Below are 21,483 nucleotides of genomic sequence, written 5' to 3'. Positions count from 1 at the left end.
TTGGACTAGATGATCTCTGAAGATCCCTTCCAACCCCTACCATTCTATGATTCCCCCCTAGATACTCCTCAAGAATTGCATCCATCCCAAACTGAGGCTGTGTCCACTTAATGAGGAAGGCCGAGTCCTTTCTCAAGCATCAGCCGATGGTAACGCTTAATATTTGATAAATATAGTATAAGAAACAAGGTCTTGGTTTGCACCTCATTTTTCACCAGGAGCTGAACTTGTGGCTTTCTCATTCACTAAATGCTCTGGTCTGTCCAGTGAAGAAGTTTCTACCTTCACAGGGAAGTTCCCAACAGCCTCGGCATGTGTTACAGCAACTAATGGACTGAGTAACTCTGTGTTTTGGTTTAGGCCCATCCAGGAACAAAGGATCATGATCAGCCATAAGTACCAAGGGCCTTTGGAACCCTCTAAGGACAGAGAAGGCTCACTTGTTACTTATGGTCCTGAGCAAAGCAGACAAGATGACTCAAGTTGGGGAAGAAAACAGAAATCAATTTTATCCATCACCAACCAAAAACATAATAAACAGAAAAACCCAACTGAAAACAATACAGAGTAGGGCAAATGATGAAAGTACAACCAGCCCCTTTAAGACTCCCTTCCCCTCACCCCTCCCCTTGTCCCAGGCTCAGACTCCTCATCCTGATGTCTTTACCTCCTGCCCTGAGTGGTGCAGGGAGGCAGAGAATGGGGGTGTCAGTCTGTCTGTTCCTGATGGCTCCTGCCATTTGTCTCTCCTCAAGGCAGACGGACTCCTCGCCAGTCCCTCCCTGCTCCAGCACGGGGTCCCTCACAGGCCAGGTCAACATCTAAAACATTCACTGCCTCTGACGTGGAGTCTCCAAAACTCACCTTGCTCTAGCATAGTCCACTATGCTCACTTCCTCTAACACAGAGTTCTCCCAGAGCTGCTGGCAACCATTAGTCCTGCCATTGCCCTCCATGGATCATAGGGGAACAGCTGCTTACTCTCCGTAGGCTACAGGGGAGTCTCCAGCCCAGTGCTCCTCCTCTCTCCTTCTATTACTGTGGGATCCATGTGTTCACCTCCATCTTATCCTATCTTTCCACCTCCTCTTGCACTACAAGTTTCCATTCTTAAATAGTGATAGTACAGGCACCAGATTGGCCTGGCCGGGCTGGGGGTGGGTCTGACTTAGAGCTGGGGTAAGTTTTGGGAACTGCTTACAGGGGTAGCACTGCAGCCCCTGCCCCCTGTTATCAAACACAAGCGGCTCCACACAAACCCATCATATTCTGACAGCTCAGCTTGAAATAGCTGTATTGCCAATATTGACAGGACTTCTACTGGCACATATCTACTGCTCCCAGAAACTGTGTTTTGGTTAAAACTACCTTTAAGGAATAAATATAAAACCTGTCCATTTACTGCATGAAAATCAACATTTTATGGAACACTAATTAATTTATGCACTGATATCTAGGGATGAGTGTCACATGACTTCTAAGATCTGATTTTCAGAGGTTCTGAGAACTCTGCTAAACCTTGTTTGCGACTTACAATTTTTACAATTTTATATTCAAAGCAGTTCATTTCTTAGGTTTAATTATTTCTGGAATGATAGATAATAAATATATTTAACATAAAACATGAAGACTAACAATACCTTTGTAGGGAAAGCATACTGAAAGGGAATCAATGTGGTATTAAGGTCCCAGTCATCCAAACTAGGAGACCTGTTGTAAGAAAAGCATTTCTAGAGCTTCGTGCAGTTGCTCTGAGTACCTTATTAATCTGTTTTTTTAGCTGAACATGGGATATTTTGATCTTTTGTGAAAATATATCAATCTTTTGAAGATAAAAGGTCTCTTGATGCCTAACACCCTGATGAAAACCAGATGACAAGCAGCAGATTTTATCTATGAAGAAAGACTTTTAGTTACTTTGGTTTGTGCTTGAGCTCTGGTTCTTGTTTCTGTTGACCTAGACATTCTCTTTTAGTAAAGTTCAACATTAGTAGCCAGAAGGATTAATGATGTTTAAATACAGCAAAGACTTAAAATTTCATGTCACCTAGGTAGCAAGCTGCAGATAGATTCTCTGCTTGTGCTAAGGCATTTGACTATAACAAATCTATGATGCTTTATATAGCAAGAGATTTGGACCCCGGGGAATGGATTTGTGAGTCTCATACAAATTACTGTCTTTAGTGTCCTAATTGATTCCATCTGTAGTTTTACACCCTTTCCTTTTTTCTTCCTCTTTCCTTTGTAGTCAGAGCTACCTTCAAACTGCAAGTGACGTGCCTGGGGGTCACAACCTGGATCCCACTGCAAACTACAATTCCCCAAAGTTTCGCTCAAGGAATCAGAGCTATATGAGAGCAGTGAGCACGCTCAGTCAGGCCAGCTGTGTTAGTCAGGTGGGAAATTCTTGTTATAACTTTTCTTATAGGTTAATCACAGATGCAAGAGTTGTTACTAGTGAATGGTTTTAGGGTTCTTTATAATTAATATCAAACTGAGGATGTGAATTGTCAAAGTAATTAAGTTCTGAGGAATGTAACCCTTGTTCAAAATTTCAAGCAAGGGGACAGTGCCAAGCATTATGTTTTCACTTTATTTTTTGTTAAAAATATAACTACTGATATTTTCATTTCAATCTCTATAAAATATTTAAATGTTAAGAAAATTCAAACTGAGCATAAGGGGCACACTGCTACAATACTCATCCTCTGAAAATATCTACTCTGATTTCAGCAAATGTGGGTTGCCAGATTAAGACATAGATTGAAATAATTATGCTCCAAAGGAGCAGTGATTCATCTCTAAACTCAATCCATCACTCCTCTTGGGTGAAAGAATAAGTCCTATCAATTATTCTATGTATGGGGACTTCTGAAAAGACATTTTTCATCCTACTGGGTTTATGTTGGCTAGTTAGTACTAATTCATGTTGAAGTGAGATCTGAATCAGGCCTGAAGTACAAGCAGCCTTAGGAAGTACATGCATGTTCTGTTTAGCAGAGAACTTTACATAAAATTTCCACTGTTTCTAATGTTCATTGGTCCTGACATTTCTTCCCTGTGTTGTTTCATGACAAGTGGGCCCTCCCCACTTTGCAAACACATGTTACTTTATTTTAATTTGATCATTTAATGAGGTATCTAAAGTTATAGTATCTAATTATGGACAAGAGATATGTAAAAAAACTTTTTAAAATAATTCTATATTCATACACATTCATTTTGTATTGCATAGTGGTTCAGGCCTCGATTCAAATCATCTCATTTGAGGCTTTTAACTGAGACAACAACTAAAGCTTCCTCTGTAGTTAATGGAGTGAAAGAGTTTATTTAAGGACAATGCACATCCCAAGTGGGCTTAGAAACCCCTGGAAGTGCTTGACAGTCTCCACTGACTGTAGAGACTTGAGACTAGTCACCTGATTAATGTCCTTCAGTGAAACTCCTTAATTTATGTGAGATAAATCTAGGTATAATCACACATCAGAAATAGAAACAAACAGTCATTTTACAAACCTTTCACTATTGTTCTTAGTTCCCGTATGAAACTTGTCTCTGTCATTCCCATGCTTCGATTTTCATTTCCCTGGTTTGGTTGTTTGCTACTTCTATTGCACTCTGGTTTTGAGAAAGAACTGCAAAAGAATTAGATCCTGCATTCAAAGCAAGTGGTGTTGGCTGTCACCTAACAATGCTACAATACGGAACTATTCTAACATCTTCTGCCTCTTTGACTATGTCTGTGCACGGAGATGTTCTCTGAACTGTCCCTAATCACTGATTGCTTTCAGCAGTGGTTAAAATCCTTCCTTCCAATGTGCATTACCTGGAAAGATGTCCACAATAGATTTTATTTGTATGTAGATTGATCAATTGACCAAATGAACTAAACCTACTGGATATAGTTGCTCACTTTCTTTTTCAGTCTTCAGTGACCTATCCTGTTTTGTGTGAACTGCATACTTCCTACCTCACAGGCCAGCTGTTTCCAGACCAGTAATAAATTCATTGAATAGATACTACACAAAGTAGACATATTAATATAACAAGTTCTGAACCTTTACTGTTTCCTGTTCATATTCCATTTTACCATCATCTTCTTGTCTCATCTGCATAACAGCATTTTGTATTATTTGTAGTGTTTTTAATGCTTTTTTTTTTTTTTAATGAGATCCTTCTTTTTTCACTATAGGCCAAGGGTAGAGTCATGAAAGATTCTGAGTTACATGGTCAATATTGGTCATTTCAGGTTTAAAACTTTTATTTTTCGATTGTCAATGACCTTAGCTTAAAAGACCTGGTTAAAATTTCAAGTGTTTATGGACTACTTTACCATACATTTCCTGATCAATGATGTATGCAAAATATTTCAGAGTAACTTTTTTTAAAAAATCTTTCTGAGATTGCATTAGTCTATTTAACTTTATTGGAAGGAAATTTTATGAAGCGTAATGTAATTCCTTTCAGAAGAGATTTAGTAGGCAAAATGTCTTACATGAAATTAAAATATCAGTTGTTCATTATCATCAGAAGTTCCATATGAAATTTCTATTTACTTAATCAAAATCCTAAAACATTTGAAACATTTGCACTCTCTATATTTCCATAATGAATAATGTACTAGGAACAGTGATAATGAAAGACGCACTTAGCAGCCATATAGAAAAAGTTGTATCAACTGGATATGCTGGTTAGTGATGCTACGAATTTAACTTGGTATTTATACTGATTCTGATTTCTAGCATTTTTGTTTTTAAAAAATTACTATCAAGAAGTCATGCATTCGTCTGACCAGTGTAAACTTCTAATCTGATTTTGGATACATATAATTTTGAATTATTCAGCTATGCTTACAATGTTCAGAGAATCCATTAAAAATTTAGCAGGTAGAATTTAGGTACTTATCTTCAAAACTGCAATACACAGTTACCGACCAAGAGATTCCCTAAGCCTGGCAAGCATAGCTAAACCCTGTTTATCAGGAAAGCTGCCTAAAAAAATGTGCAGTTTTGCATCACGCTCAACTTGCGGGACAGGGTCAGCAGGTAAGTGCTGACTCCTGCCAAGCCCTGCAGGAGCAGGGGTTGAAATCCCTGAAGGAGTCAACCTGGGAGGAGATGCAACTAGGCACATCACACATCTAGGGTGCTCTGACAGGCAGGGTTCCTCAGCACACTTGGTGGAGAAAGTGTCAGAATTCAAATGATGCTGCTGATGAAAAGGCAGCAATAGTGGCTGCATCTCATTTTCCCACTGTAGTTGAACAACTAACCCAGTTAACTAGCAAATGAGCTAAAGGTGGTCCAAGCGTGACTTTCTCATCTGACTGCTTTTCAGTCTGTTTAGATAATGCTTATTTTTTCCCAGGCTTCATTGGACACAACTTCAAATGCAGTAATTCTCAAACCTTTCAGAAGCATCACCTCCCCTGAACTTACACATCTTCAAGTATGAGATACTTCTTTGAGCCCCTATACAGTGAGAGAAAGATAACAACGTGCCATGCAGGCTTAATGAGTAGTAACTTTGTTGATAAGTAAGGAACCCAGGCAATCCACCCTCACCTTTTAAGGGCTAATAGTAGTACAGCTGATTTCTGTCCTCCTGTCCTGGCATGACAAGGATTTCACCAGAACAGAGTGACCATGTTGGTTACCATTAAATCATGTATTTACAGTCCTCTGAATGTGCCAAAAGACATTAAATGTAAAATTAATTGTATGATATGTGTAATGTACTTACTATATGCATATGAACAGCTAATACTAGTTAAAAAAATGTGTATGTGATCAGAAGGGATTACTAAATTTTAACTATTTGCTAAAACAGTTCTTCATCAATGTACAGGTGTCCATTTGAGATGTTGAGGCCGTGATGATCACAAAAAAGCAAGTCAAAAATCAAATGCATTGTTGTTGTTTATCCAGATGAGTGAAGCAGAGGTTAATGGGCAATTTGAATCGGTGTGTGAATCAGTGTTTAGTGAAGTTGAAGCTCAGGCAATGGATGCCCTTGACCTCCCTGGATGTTTCCGAACAAGAAGCCACAGTTACTTGCGTGCCATTCAGGCAGGCTATTCCCAAGATGATGAATGTATACCTGCGATGGCATCTTCCAACATCACCTCAACTATCAGGTCAACCACAGGTAAGGAAACCTACACTAACCCATTCACTGTTCCGCATGTAAAAATATATCATGTTTTGTAAAAGGATGTTTGACACTGGAAACAATTTCCCTGTGTGGTGGTAATATTTGAAAACAGTGTTCTGAGGTTTGTAACACTGTACTGTTGTGGCTTCAGTTTAGAATAAGCTCCTTCTGGGGCAAGTCCTGCAACCACAGTATCATGGACCTGGACCTTTGACCTCGATTTCCCATACATACAGTTATCCAGGTGTAAATATAAAAATGCAAGTGCAAATGGTATCATTTAGGCATCATTAGACATTTAGATGGTTTTATCTATCAAGTAATTGGTCGTCTAAATGAGATCAGTTGAACTGATTTTAATTTAAGTCCTTAACGTAACGCAAGAAAGAGAAATAAGATTTTAAATATTTGGTCTACACACTTACAGGCAATTAACAGGGAATTAATTACTTTTAGAAAAGGTGTAACCAAGTTGTTTCAGTATACTGAACCACAAACATTATGCTAAGCTTCACACACCTGCTATTACTAGTGAATAAACATTAACATTCATTGTTATACAATTCACTTTTAGGATCTTTTAACATTCTTCTGGTGACTTTCTTTTCTCTTACTAGTTGCTTAGCAAAGATGATAGCTTTATTCACTTTAGAATATTAGCATTTAGTAGTGGTGGAGAAAAGATTGCACAGATAGCGGTTAAATTATTAAAATGAAATCTATAACAAATACGTATTCTTTGTTAAGTGATCCAAATTCACTTTTATGTTTCCAAATATGTTGATGTCATTTCCTAATTAAGCTATTGTCCTTGCCACATGCTATTAAATTGCAATTCAGGCTACCCATCTACAAAAGGTAAAAATAGAGCTCAAAATGTACTATGCAAATATACTTTCTAAATTACTTGCTTGACACATCTGTTGTATAACAGAACAGTGGGAGCTTAGAAAGGAAGTAAGCTGAGGTTGAATAACATAGATTTGCATTCCAGAAGTAGCGTAAAATGTTATTTTATCTTAAGCATAGTGTTTTAATTGCTATATATAACTTGGTGTAAAAGCAGAAGTTGAGGCTCACAGTGACGCCTCTAGGAATATTTCCATCCTTTATTTAATAGAGATGCTATCATGATGTAAAATGAGATTTTTATTGCTACCTCAGAGACTAATTTTCATCTTTGCCATATAATGCTGTGTGATTATTACGAAGAAGCCTTCCATAGTAAAAGTCAGAACTAAATACTTATTTTGTTGTCTGACTCCAGGTACTGAATTGGGATACTTTCAGAATTACTTTGGTTTCAAAGTTGATTGTTTTTGACCTAAACTGTCTTGAGTTTATGTGCTCAAAAATTCTCACTGAAAGGAATTTATTTTACTTTCTCTAGAGCAACAAAGCTGAGCAATGGACTGTGTTTCAGGCAAAATTACCAGTTTAGCAGCAGAAATGTTTAAATCTCAGTGTTTTCATACTTCTGAAAAGTGTTTTGCATTGATTAGCAGTCTGCTGGTTAAATACTGTGGATTTGAAAACTTTAACCTTTGTTTCATACATGGCTTCTCCCTCATCTTGGAAATGATTTATCACATGGATTTTCTTGCCCAAGTAGGTTGTCTTTCTGCTTTGCTGTGGTGAGGTGATATTGACATCGTGGAGCAAAAATATTATTTTAGACATTTTCCTTAACCAAAACTGTTTCCAGGTCTATAGACTGCACACAGTTCTGAGCGTGGTTCTGTACTCAAAATCTTATCTGTGTACCACTGAGCAAGTTTGTCCTCAGCTTCCATGTAAGAAAAATATTCAAATTAGAAATATTTATCGGAATACAATGACAGTAAGGGTTATGTGATTCACTATTAGTTGAAAATTCCAAATTGCCAAAGAAGTTGTTTTTAAAACCCTAGAGATAACTCTTCCATATTTTGCTCTTTGGCCCCTGTCACTTTGGAAGGAGATGTTTCATCTCATATCATTATTTTTTTTTTAATTACCTCTCTGAAAATTCTAAAAGAAACAGTTGTCTGAAATGTGAACATGGTGTTGGCAGATATTTGACATACTGGCTTAATTCAAATAAATATCAAAAAGGTCAAAGTTTCACAACAGGCTTCAGTTCCAATTCAGTCTTTTGAATTCTTAGGAAAATTATATTACATTCATTCATTTTTTGCTTCTGATGCAATAAACTCTTTTGGAAGAAAAAAAAAAAACAAAACTAAAGCAATTTCTTAGAAAATTAACAGGCATTGCATTTAATTATTTAAATCATAACATAGAGGCTGAAAATTAAGTAATGTAAATAAATGTAAATCTAGAATGAAATTGTAATATTTGATCTATGAGTTCAGCTGTAAAATTACAGCAGATACATTTACAGCATGCAATTTCTCAAAGTCTTCCTGCACGTATTGACATCTTTCAGAAAGGAAGAAGGTTGCCAACTATAATCAGTATTATGTGGGACACTATTGATAGACTGTAAGGAGGTTTTCTAATAGATGGAGAAAGGACTTCCAGTAACTAGCTGTTCTTAAATGTATACAACTTTACAAAGAAAGCCTGATTGGTAATATCTATGGACCATGATACCACCAATGGACCCATGACTTTCACACGGACTCCCATAGTTTATTTATGGAACCAGGCTTCTCCACTTCTGATGGAGACTGTGTGACAAGACACGGGGCTTCACCTGTTGCTCGAGGTAATGAATGAGGCAAGTGACAATGCAGAGGAGGCAGCCAGCATTGCTGGAACAGTGTTAACTGGACTCTATGACCCCTGCTTAGACTCATATTTCATTGTGGTTAGGGCATTTGTAGCTGTCCTGCTTCGCTGTGTAAAGAGATAATGAACCCAGTAAAAAAATATTTCATGTTAAAAGCCCTGAATGACAGCATATGCTTTCTGTCTCTGAACTGTATCCAGTTGCAGCTGTCAGATGTACAGCTGAGAAAATACAATTCCAGCTGCTGCTGCCTCCCACCTCGTCCCTCCATCACAGACAACATGTAATTTACTGAATGGGAAGTCAGGGTGCAGTAGTCATCCTAACCACTACTGCCTTATATCTTTGCTACTCTTGCAAGCAATGCTTCAGATTTCAGGAAGAGTTCATAAAATCTGGGTCACTTTTCCAGGTAGTATCAACTCGAGTCCCTATTGCCTAAGTATATCTGCTAGTATATATATATACTACTCTGTCAGCTTGGAAGACTCCTTCCTGGCAAGGTCTAGGTAGCATAGCAGCATGCTGCAGGGAGAGCTGCCTGAGGTATCAGAGCTATGTCACCACCAACTCAGTGCATAGGGAATCCTGACTGTATAGTCCTGTTAGGTGACACAGTGCATTGGACTGGAAGATGTGCTGCAGTTATCTCACCTACAATACCTAGGTTGCCTTGCTGAAAACCCTAATACAACACTGGATTGTACTACGAAACATAACCAATAAGGATGTCTGGAAGGTCTTACCCATTCCCTGGTTATTTCCCCTTTGCCTGAGAGGGTCAATTTATCTTTGTTAAATGTCCAGTATGTAGAGAGAGGCCTGTACATTACATACTCCATATGTTATAGAATATTTCAGGATGTTTCCTCCCAGATTTTCCTGTTGATATTTGATTTTACCATGACTGCAGAAATACTTGCTTACAATGTTACAATGATATGGAAGGTACCTGATGTGAAGCAGAAAAACATGTTAAAGTCAAAAAGGCAATTTGGTACTTGCACCTCTGCCCACGCAGGATATCTTGAACACCAGATTATCATGTGTTCAGATGTGGAGGGCACACTCTCTTTCTCCTGATGGCACTATTATACATTATACATAACACTTTCACCTTTATTGAGATAGTGCCACTCTAGCCCACTGCTCAGGACACTTGTCCATCAGGTAGGATATCTACCAAGTTACTATTGCTTTAGTATGCAAGAAGAAACAGATACAACATAAAAGACTAAATGTCCTATAATGTGGAGTTGAATCGTTCCGCTCAGAGATATGAAATCCTTCTCCAGCAACAGACACTGAGTGGCCTTAGTTAAGTTCTTCAGCTTTTAGGATGGTGAATAAAAGGGAGCATCAGCTTAGATTTCTTAAAATTGCTTCACATTTTACCCTAACCCAAGTTATTTGGTGCTGCAGCTGTATTTTTTTATGAGTGGATTAATGACCAAAAAAAAAAGTCCAGCTATGGACTTCAGCACAATGAGATTGGGTCACTGTACGTAAAAGCAGCCTGGTTTTCTGTCTGATCTTATCAGTCAAAGATCACTTCTTCCACTTCAAGGTTTTCAGTTAATCTTGTGAGAATCATAGCATGAAGCATTGCTAATTTCAGGGGATACAGTTACTAATCTTAAGTGGACAGTGCACTGCATTACAATGATTTCATTTGTCTAGAAATGTAGCATAATGCAAATTATGTAAGATGGGTTGTATACATACCTCCTTTTATCTCGCTTTTAATAGGTAGCTCTACTAAAGTCATGCTTACTAAAGAGTCCACTGAAAAAGATGAGAAGTAGGGGACCGTCTTTTGTCCATTTTATTTTCTGAGGCATTAGGACTCTGTTTACAATAAGTAAACTTCAGAGAATTCCACCATTTCTGAACTATTGAGCACTAATTTCAAAACCAATTAATTCAAGCAAGGTCACATTGCATGAGGGAGTTTTCAATTACAGCTCATATGATTACTCAGAATGCCTGAGGAATTACAGGTTTCCTTTCTTCTGACTTAAAGCTATTTTCAACTTTCCATTTTTTAAATAAGAGGCTGTGTAGGGTGACTTCTTAGAGCAGATGTTTGATATTCATCCACAAAATTCTCATCGCCAGTAAATGGATTGCATGGTCATGTACCTACAGACATAAAGGCTTGAGAATATATTTCATCAAGGTGTTGTACTGTTCCATAGCACAGCTACCCTTGCAGTCTCCAAAAGGCCCAATTCTCTATTTGCTATTTGAGTACTAATGACAGTAGTTATTCTTTTGGGTTTGTTTTTTCCAAGATAGGAGAATACCAAGGGCAGGTAAAGTCATGGTGGCGCTGCAAATTGAGCTAATGGAGTTCAGTGAAGGTTTACTAAGAAAAAAAAAGGTTCTTGAGCATTTCTCCCCTGTGGAAAAAGATGAAAGCTGAGACTACTCAGAGAGAAGACTTGGAGTGGATATTACAAATGTATATAAATATAAAAATTGGAAATACACACTCCCCAGATCCTAAAAAAAATGGTTTATGATCAATAAATGTGTGGTTTTCTTCTATTTTCTCAAGATTGAGATACTTCATCCAAGTGGTTGCTTGGATCTTCTTAATCCGTTGCACTGTGGCTAGGCAGGCCCAGCCAAATGGGGGAAAATATATGTATGAAGTAACACCTCCACAATTTCTGTTCTCTCTATAGAAGTAATATAGGATAATTTCTGAGTCGTAGAGTTTTTTACTGGTATCCATTGCTAAGTAATAGCTAGCAGTGGTATCCGTAACAAGTATGTTTGAAACCACAAAACCTTAAGTTTTTATAAGATATAAATAAGATACAGAAGACTGTTTTCTCTATTAGAATTTGCCTGTTCATTTTGCTTAGTTACTGTTGGAGCTCCATGGAATTTTCTGGCACTCTTAATTCTCTGCAGGAAACATCCCATATATGTGTGGGAGCACTTGGGGATCGTGAGTTAATATTTTGATGTTATGCCAACTTATCTGTCTATACAGTGAGACTAAATCCTACACTAACAAATGATGAGCCCAGTTCTACACTTGGATACACACACACCATTTTCATTGCTCCAACTGTATCTGGGGGGAATAATTAGTCTTTAATTCTTTTAAATATATTAGAGTTCTGCTGCTATGCAGACACTGCTGTTTAATAGCTGCTCTGTGTGGTAGAGTAGACCCAGGGAGTCAATGGGATGAAGGTGACACAAGCCCTTTGGTTCAAGGAGTTCAAGAGAGGATGGCCAAGGGGTCATTGCAACTGTTCATAAGTCTGGGATTCCCTGAGATGGAGTAAGGCTGTGCTAATCGGGGCTGCCTGTCCACCCAGCCTCTTCAAGCTGATGAAGCATGAAAACATTTGGAGCAGTAGCCAGGAGGTTTTCATAATTCTCACTCTCCTTGATACAGATGATCTACAGACACAAAGCTAAAAAATAAAGTGACTGCCTTCCATCTATGGTTAGTTTAAAAATTGTGTAATGAGTGTTTCTCCCTTGCTCCTGCTGTCTGTGCTTGACATAATTCCTCCATAACCTATTAGATTTGCCAGACAGCTGGTTCTTCTTCTATTAAAAAGGACACCCGTGCTTCTTTCCCTGGCAGAATTTGGCTTCAAAGCTGTTCTGTGGGATCAGTTTTCACAGATTTTTCTCAGCTTCATTTTCTGGATCATATTACAAGGAAGAAAAGAAATGTATAAGAAAGAAAAAAAAAAAAACCCACACTCAAGGAAGGTGATTCACTGCTCAGGTGTTTGAAGCCTTCCTGACACGATAGAAGCTAACAGTAGCAGAGCTAAATCTCATCCCAGCAATTTAGCTTGAGATTACTTGAGGGTTTTGTTCTCAGATGAGTCCGTGCAGCTGTGGGAAGCACACAGGATGGGTAAGCCTGGAAGCACAAGTTCATAGTGCTTGTAGTGAAAAAGAAGGCAAGCGCCTCTCCTGTCAGTGCTTCTCCTTCTGTGTTCCTCTGCAAATAATAATTTTTAAAAAGCCTCTAAGGATTGTTCTCAGAAATTCTGCATATATATTCAGTCCTAGTTTTTGTTGAAGGCATATATGTCAAGAGCCATAATGATGATGTGTGGACTGGAATTACAATACTTTCTGTGCTAGGTACAGAGACAACATTTTGATTGCATTCTGATGCTATTTTTTTCTATCTCAACTGTAATATTTGATCCATCAGAACCTCAGCCCATCAGTTAATGTAACTAAGCATAACTCTCTTGAAGTCAACCCAGTTTTGCTTGTTGACAAACTGTCTCTTAGGTTTGTTACGCTTTCAGTATGCTTTTCAGGGGAGTGAGCTGTGTTCTTCTCTAGCTCTTTACAGTGAAACATCCCTTCAAAAAACTGTGTGTGCAACCACAGGGGAATTCTTCTCCTGTGGGTCCTAGCAAAGGCACGGGGGCCACTAGAGGGTGTGTGTGAAGAAAGAGAGCTGCACTTCAAAATAACAATAAACTACTTTACAGCAGCTCAGATCTCGCTTCCATAAGGACTCTTCTACTCCTAGAATGTACGTTGGATAATAAAGCTCATTCCAAAAATGTATTGTCAGGCATTTAAAGGGGTGAGTTCAGGTGCTTTTGCTACTGTACTGCCTTATGACAAGGACATTTTGATTAATGTTTGCCACTTACAAATGTACTTCTGGATGGATGTTATTTTTAACTTGCAAAATTGCCTTTTCCAGGAGAACAGAATGCTAGTGGGCAGCTGCCACCCAAATCCTTTCCAATAACAGAGATATCTGAAGGTAGAGGCAAAGCAAGTTCTTCATTATTTAAATTAAGTTGTATCAATGTTTGAGTCGAGAAGCACAGAAGAGAAAAACTTTTACAATTAACTTTAGTTTTAATGACACAAAATTCTCTGTTTTATTAATGTAATACACCTCTAGAGATGCTTGCCCATCTCTGCCATACTCTTCTCAGCTCGCATCTTCTATTTTCACTTCTCTGAAATGGAGTTTTGTCAAAATAATCTTGTACTTAAGTTTCCATTTCTGGGTCAAGAAATTCATTCAAACTGAGATGTACCATAGAAGGGCAACTGGAAAATCTGATAATTAAAACATTACTTGAAAGCTTTTTCCAGAGGGTCAGAAAAAATAAAGATGGTGTACTTGGTGACATTCCTAGGGAATAACCAGACAGCATTAGCCTTTGGCCAGTCAATTTAGTTTAATGGTATGGGATTTGCCAGCAGGTCACATCATCTAAGCATAAATGCTTTCATGAAAAGTAGTTGTCTAAGTTCTCATGACAACAAATTCAAATTCAGTTCAAAGATAATTGGCTAGTACCATTTGAGATGTCCACACAGGACTTACAAGAGAATTGCATCCTCCCAGACAAGAAGCTGTAGGCTAGGCAGAAAGGTCTAGGACCCTCTAAAAAGATATTAGATGCCAGTGTTTTGGTGAGTTTGACTCAGACTGAATACAGTGTATGGATTCTATTGTGCACCGAGAGCCAACAAATGCCTATCTACACCGAAATGTCTTATGCTCACCTTTGAGCACCCCAATACTTAGCAACACACTCTATACTCACTATAAGGCCAAGGTTTCGTCTCGGTATATAGTCCATTAAAATACACACATAGTAAGCCACAAATACCAGAGCAATCCAAGCAACTCATTACTAATGCACACGGGCAGTGAGAGGACATCGCAAGATGATGGGAAGATGGTGAGTCTGAAGTGAGTAACCTATCACTTCATTTTCTGAGACTGAGAACAGACTATCAAGGACATGTCAATGACTCGTGATTTTTATATGCATTTCTTTTTTGTTGTATTGAACACAAGTGAACCTTTTGTTCTGTCCAGAAAAATGCATATATTTCTACTCTTTGTTTCCTTCTCTAATTGAAAAAAAAGTATCACTTCAGTTATAAAAGTTCATCTCACCTAGTAGCTATATCTAAAATGTGGCTGTCAAAGGCAGTCATATTAATGTTCTATAATAGTCTATGAAATGTGATATATCTCCTTTAATACTTGTAACTGTTTTGAAAGAAGTTGTCTTCTCGACATCCCTAATTCTCTCTCTTGCCTATAAAAATAGTCTACAATGATGACATAGTATATCTATCTTATTTTTATAAATCAGAGGTAGAAGTCAGGCCCATTCAATCTGCGTTATAGGATGAAACTAGAGATTAAATCCTAGTTCCACAGAAAACAGATAACTGAGAGCCATGCTCTGACTTTCAGGTTTGAAAGCTCAAACCTAGCAGCACCATTTGCTGCACCAAAATACAGAGTTGGCAGTCTGCAAGTAGCTTTCTGACCAGTTTTTGACAGAAATACTGACTCCATCTGCATCTTAGGAAGAATGATTTCTTGTTTTGACTGTTGCCTGTATTGTTACCAACCTCATAAGCACCCTCTGAGGTTGTGTCCAGACTTGTAACTCTCTGTGGATTAAAAGAATGATTTGAAGTTATCCATCTTTCATTAAAATATTTTGCAATTGTTTAAATCCTTTAATGTAGGACTGTTAGCATAACACACTGTTAAAGTTATTCTACCATGCAGCACTTCCTTAAGGTTCACTGAGCAAACTATTCTTCTTGTCCTATTCAGTTTGGAATTCTTTACTGTAAGTTAAAGAAAATCACAAGCTGCAGGTAGCTACTGTAAGAATAAGACTAGAAAATATACACGAAATCAATGATAAGCCTACATAATATGTATGTGAGTGGGTTTAAGAGGCAGATGGAAATTGAGTAATAAAGGTATGTGGGAAGTAAAAAAGGGATTTTTTTTTAAGTACAATATTACAGCAATATTGGTTTGATTCTGCTGAAAAACGTTTTCATATTTTCTATTTTATTTTGATGTGAAAGAAGTAACCTCACAAGAGTGACTCTTAGCTTTTGGAGCTCTTTTTTCTTTGTCTCTTACTGTTTTGATGATGTGACAGATGTAATCTGTATTCCTGAAAAGCCACACATACATTCTGTGAATGGAGTACAGATGAAGGTACATTTTTCCATCCTGCAACCAAAAAACTGAGACAGTGTTTGTTAATGCAACTTCAGGATTTTAGAGGCACATAGAAGCTGTTCAGATGAGCAAAACAGCTGTCAGCACTTTTGCCTTGCCATCGACAGGATGCTGGTTAGGCTATAATTTCTCACTAATTAACCGATCTAAAATAAGAACCTTTTGTAACTAGTCCATCAGCAATCCATGAGGTTTGTGTTGCCCACATCTCTTTTAATTTTGGCAAAGGCTTACAGTTTCTGATCTTGATGTCTTGTTTGATTAGCATTTCTGTTTTGAGACTAACATTAATTACACTGTCAAAACAGATTTTTTTCGTTTATGTAACATGGGCTGCCTACAGATCTAAGTTTTCTCAATATGGAGGTAACAACTTATGCAGTGAATGACTTGATTACAGTAATTCCTTTTATACTCTTCTCCTCCTGAGACACTGTAGCATGTACTTAGACTCCATCTTTTTTCAAATTGAGTGGTCACATTTCCTCTTAATTATTAGTTTCCTGTACAAAATCAGATAGATGTTCAGAAGTTAAGCCTAAAGTATCTGCTCTGCTTATTGAGTCTAATCTGATGCACATACACATTTTTAGAAAACCAAAACTCATTCAGTAATTTTGCCTTACCTCAGTAAATTCTCAGTGAGGTTACATGTTATGCTAATGATTTCAGTCTTCTTTTCACAAGTACTGTATAACAGAGAGATGTCAAAACCAGATGCTGCTTTAAAAAAAGCATTTTATACATGACACGTTATCTCAGTGACATCCTACTTCGATAAACTCTTAACAAGTCATATATAAGAAGCAAAACCTTGCCTATATCAAGAATATGTTATGATAGTAGTCCAGATCCTAAGTTTGTGTGAACTGGTCTAATTCCACTGACTTTAACATCAACAGCCTCAACAGCACGATCTCGTCTGGTGCTTAAAACTGCAATTAATTTAAAATCTACAGAAACTGGGCAGGTTTGTCTTAATAGCTCTGTGGAGCTACAAAGGTAGCTTAGATCAAGCTGTTACTAGTTGCTATGTAGTAACTCTGACAGAAGGTATCGAGGAGTAGGAAATTAGGATTCAGTCACTATTGCAGGCAAATTCCATGCAGGCTTGCTTTAACATCCAGCTCACAGGGAATGTGGAGCAAGGGGAATGAAGTTCCCACCTTTACAATGAGCACAGGTAATGCAAGGTGGGAGAGGTTGCATCCCAGTGGATACCGGAGTCCTACCAATCACAGGGACAGAGCTTTTGGCTGGAGTTTATCTCACCCCCTTAAGCATTTCAAAATTAGATTTCCTGATCTGGGCTGGTTGTCCTTGCTTCTTTTTATGGTTGACAGAGAAAAGTAGGCACCTGCATAGGATGATTCATTTCCTGGTGAAATAAACATCTGAGATGGGTGAGAATTGCCCCCAGAACTGCATATTTTTCTGCCAGTAATTCTAAAAGAGAACTGGCAACTAACTTAGACTTGGGTGACGGTTTTTAAGTGACTAATGTGAGGTGAGATGGATTCCCATGTATAGTCCTCAAATACTGTTTTGAAGGTATGACGTAATTCATTGCTACTAAAAGACCCCAAATTCAAAAACTGACACAGAATGAATGCAGCATTTTTCTCCCATGGACTATGGTAATGTGAACCGTCGATTAACATCTGACTTCAGGCTGTAAGAAATATCCAGGTTTACCTAAATATAATAATGTAAAATGACCCACGAGGAAAAAAGGTTAGGAGGATACCTACCACCCAGACAATGCTTTGGGTTACATAGTTTAAATAAAATGCAGTTTATTATATAAACTATGCTGATAAAACTCATCTGAGTGTAAGCAGTCTTTTCAAGAAGATAGCTCACTAAAATACCACTGTGACTATATCACTGTTTCTTACTGCTTAATCTGGAAAGTAAGAAAAAAGATTCTTTCCATGGGTATCCAAGCTCAAAAAGACTCTTTACTGAAAAACTACCTGGTCCCTTTGCTGTGTAAGATTCACTGTGGAGGGCTGAATGACAAAAAGGAATAAGCTGGAAGATAGATTAATAATTAAAGTATCTCTTAGATTATACTTGAGGAAAATCTATCCAATATTTAATTTTAAAAGATAATTTAAAACAACATTTTCTCTTGAATTTCAGGCACAGTATGACAGTTTTGATGACTATTTTTGCAAGGTTTGAATACTCTTTCAGTTAAACAAACCACTCTTGTAACCTTACAAATGGAGAACTCTTGAGCATGGAAAGCCTCAGAAATGACAGAATCTTTCCCTAGCAAAACAACAAAGGTGTGCACCTATCCAGGGAGCAGCAAAGAAGAGGGCTAGAGTAGCCTGGACTGTACAAGAACATGATGTATCTTCCCTACGTACCCTACAACCACATACAGTCAGTGTTTCAATTTAAGAGCAAAGCGGGTGCATTTGAGAAGTATTTTGAAGGACTTTGGGTTGGAAATAATGTGACCAGCAGGACTAGGGAAATGACTGTCCCCTGTACTTGCCAGTAGTTAGGCTACACCTCAAATATTGTGTTCAGAGACGTGATCACTCTCTACAACTACCTGAAAGGAGACTGTAGTGAGGTGAAGGTTGGTCTCTTCTTCCAAGTAACAAATGGTAGAACAAGAGGAAATGGCCTCAAGATGTGCCAGGGACAGTTTAGATTGGAGATTAGGAAGAACATTTTTTTTAGGAACAGGCTGCCCGGGGAGATGTTGGAGTCCCCATCCCTGGAGATATGTAAAAGTCACATAGATGAATCTCTGCTTCACCAGTCCTCTCTGCAGGATTCAGGTAAGTCTCTGCTCCAGCACACCTACCCTCCACTTTCCACACTGACCTTGTGGTCCACATGGTTGCCTCTCTCTCTCTTCCAATTCCCTGCACCACCACCAGCTGGAAAACAAGGAAGGATAGAAGAAAGAAGAGGAAGAACCTCCCTCTTCTGAGTTCTTCTTAAAAAGTGATTGTGAAGGTGCCCAATTGGCTCAGCCCCAGAAGTGGGTCTGGGTCAAAGCTGGGGAGAGTTTTGTGGAACTTTTACAGGAGCCATCTTTACAGCCCCTTCCCCGTTACCAGAAATGGCTTCATGTCAAACGATGATGCATTTGTATTCAGTTCACACTGCCTACTGTCAGATAATGCAGCAAAAGATGTTTTTTTCTGTAGTCTGAGCACATAGTGCTCCAGCATTGAAAGGAGAAAGTAAACCTCAAACTACCAATGTAGGTCTTGAGGTGGCCACTGATGGCATACATCAAAAATGCCAGATATGGATCCAAGTAGACTAATTTATCTTAACCTTTTCCCCTCATTGTAGCTGATCATTTATTCTTAAGTAGCCAAACGTTACACATGTCAAAACTAAGCGTTTCCAAATCATCTTGCTCTCATTGCTATGACTGAATCATCTTCTTATAGCTATGATTCAACTTTGGAGACCACTGTATAATAGAAGGTGACAATGAGCATATAGAAAAATATGTGTCCCAACATCCACTCTTTCTCTCTTTTAAACAGGGACTTGTATTCCTTCTTGTTTTTGGTATCCATGGCTTGGTAGAAAAATCATCAAAGTGTTAATTCTTTTTGTGTGAAATAAACTGTTTAGTGGCTATGGTTTCTGTCTCAAAAGAGAAAGATTTTGAGGTCCCTTCCAACTCTTAAGATTCTGTGATTCTGTGATTTCATAATGGTCTTTTAATGTTCATCATTCTTTGTTTTGAGAAGTAACTGTTACACATCCATCCACCCATTTTTCTTTCAGGAATAGCTCAGAGATCCTGATGGCTATGGTGGAGCATAGCAAAGAGATTTTAGGGCATTTCAAGGGCAGCCATGTTAACTGGGAGTGTAAAAACCTTTGGCTAGAACAATATTTATGACGGTCAAAAGGCTATACTAATAACTGAGTACTCTTTTCATACAGAATTAGATTTAATTGTGGCCTTTCGTTTTTAGAGGATGTCTTTTTTCTCTTCTGAAATGATTTCAGGGTTAACTATTCACCTTCTCTGTGCAAAGCAGAAGATGTAGCATTAGGTCAGGAGTTTGCACCATGTTTCTTTTGGGCTGTGGCCCCGAGAGAGAAGCCCTCTCTGCCTGCAGCAACCTGCCACTGGGAGCTCTGCCTCCAGGGCGGCTGCATACTCCCTGCAGAGTAATTATCCTCCTTCTGAATAAACCTCCTTACAAAAGAGAAAATCCAGTTTACTCCTGCTGTGTGCCATAAGGGACAACTGTTTCCTTTAATTGATAGTGCTTTCATGTAGATTCATCATCCAGTTAACTTTGTGATCTCAGCCTAAATAATGTTATTTTGACTAAGTGCTCAGTGGTTATATTGATTTGTAAAACCCCTCAGGTGACTCTGTCTTGCAAATGGACCAACAGCAGAGATTTATTAAGAGGCTGCCTTTGGAAAGGTGTTCTGAATGTCACCTATGGCCGTTGATATTTCATCAAATATATCATGTCTCTCCTGCTCTTTGTCTCTGAATCTCTATGGATAATATCAAGTTAAATCTAAATGGAATTATTTTAGTCATTATGTTTCTAGTATGAATTGTGTTGGCACTGAAATAGGGCAGAGTGACTGATTTGTATCTATGGCTGTAGCAACAGTAACCTTAAGTGAGTTTAGTCAAATGCAGTGTAGATTAAGAGGATTATTCTGCTTCCAGGTATATCACTTAAATAAAAAAGAATCCTGTTACTTATGAATTATCAGGAAACTTTCATTGGATTTCTATTGTATGTGACCAAACCATCAAATTACCAGTTCTCCAGCTCTGGGATTGTCTTCTTGGTTACTCTGCAGTATTACCATATTCCAGTTCTGACAAGTGCTTGGGGCTGGGATCACAAAGCACATAAGAGAAATCAATGTGATTTATAGAACAAGTGCCTTGTAGCCATCTCAGAGCCAAATTTAGCACTGAGAGGTAATCTTGTATATGTGAGGATCATCTGGCAGTTGAGGTATCAAATGTAAGTCGTGCTAGGAGACGATAACCGGAGCTGGCATAAATGCGCACTGCAGTCTTTACATAAAGGCAATGATCCTTACAAAACCAAATTGATGTGTTACACTTTTTCCTGCCTGAGTGACAAATTAATGCATGTTATGCTGCATTGCTACCTGCTTCTTTCTGCTAAAGAATTTATACATGGTTTTCATCATAGCTTAGTCTAGCCCAATGTAAAGTAGCACAAAACCATTTTGTTTTCTGTTTCTCCAACAATGTCCTTCGTTAAAGAAAATACAGTAGAGCCAATTGCACGTGTTTATATTGAATTGAGGCACACAGCTGAACAGTTACTACTTTGATTCAAATGTAAGTCTGAAATACCTGTATAGTTAAGAGCCAGAACAGCTTTTTACCAGTTTTATCAATTTTGATTGCTGATTATCAGCTAACAGGTGGAGAAAGACTATCTTACAAGCTCCAAAAAAATTTTTTCCCCACTTTATTAAAAAAGACAAAAAGCAAATTCAGCTTTCTATATTAAGATACCATTTGAATACAACTGAAGGAAAACTTTAGTTTCCTTTG

At 38.1% G+C, this 21,483-nt stretch overlaps 1 protein-coding gene across 2 annotated transcripts in view; it reads left to right on the top strand.

Moving 5' to 3' along the window:
* DLGAP2 (DLG associated protein 2) overlaps positions 1-21,483 on the top strand; it is a 466,793-nt gene that overhangs the window by 413,407 nt on the left and 31,903 nt on the right. For both annotated transcript variants that reach the window (XM_061989737.1, XM_061989738.1), the window contains exons 7-8: positions 2,249-2,396; positions 5,928-6,147. In XM_061989737.1, the coding sequence (XP_061845721.1) occupies positions 2,249-2,396; positions 5,928-6,147 (368 nt within the window). The remainder of the gene's footprint in view (positions 1-2,248; positions 2,397-5,927; positions 6,148-21,483) is intronic.

Source organism: Colius striatus, chromosome 2 (assembly GCF_028858725.1).
Source record: "Colius striatus isolate bColStr4 chromosome 2, bColStr4.1.hap1, whole genome shotgun sequence".
Taxonomy (NCBI): domain Eukaryota; kingdom Metazoa; phylum Chordata; class Aves; order Coliiformes; family Coliidae; genus Colius; species Colius striatus.
Note: the sequence above shows the minus strand (reverse complement) of the source record. Positions and strands in the feature narration are given on the sequence as shown.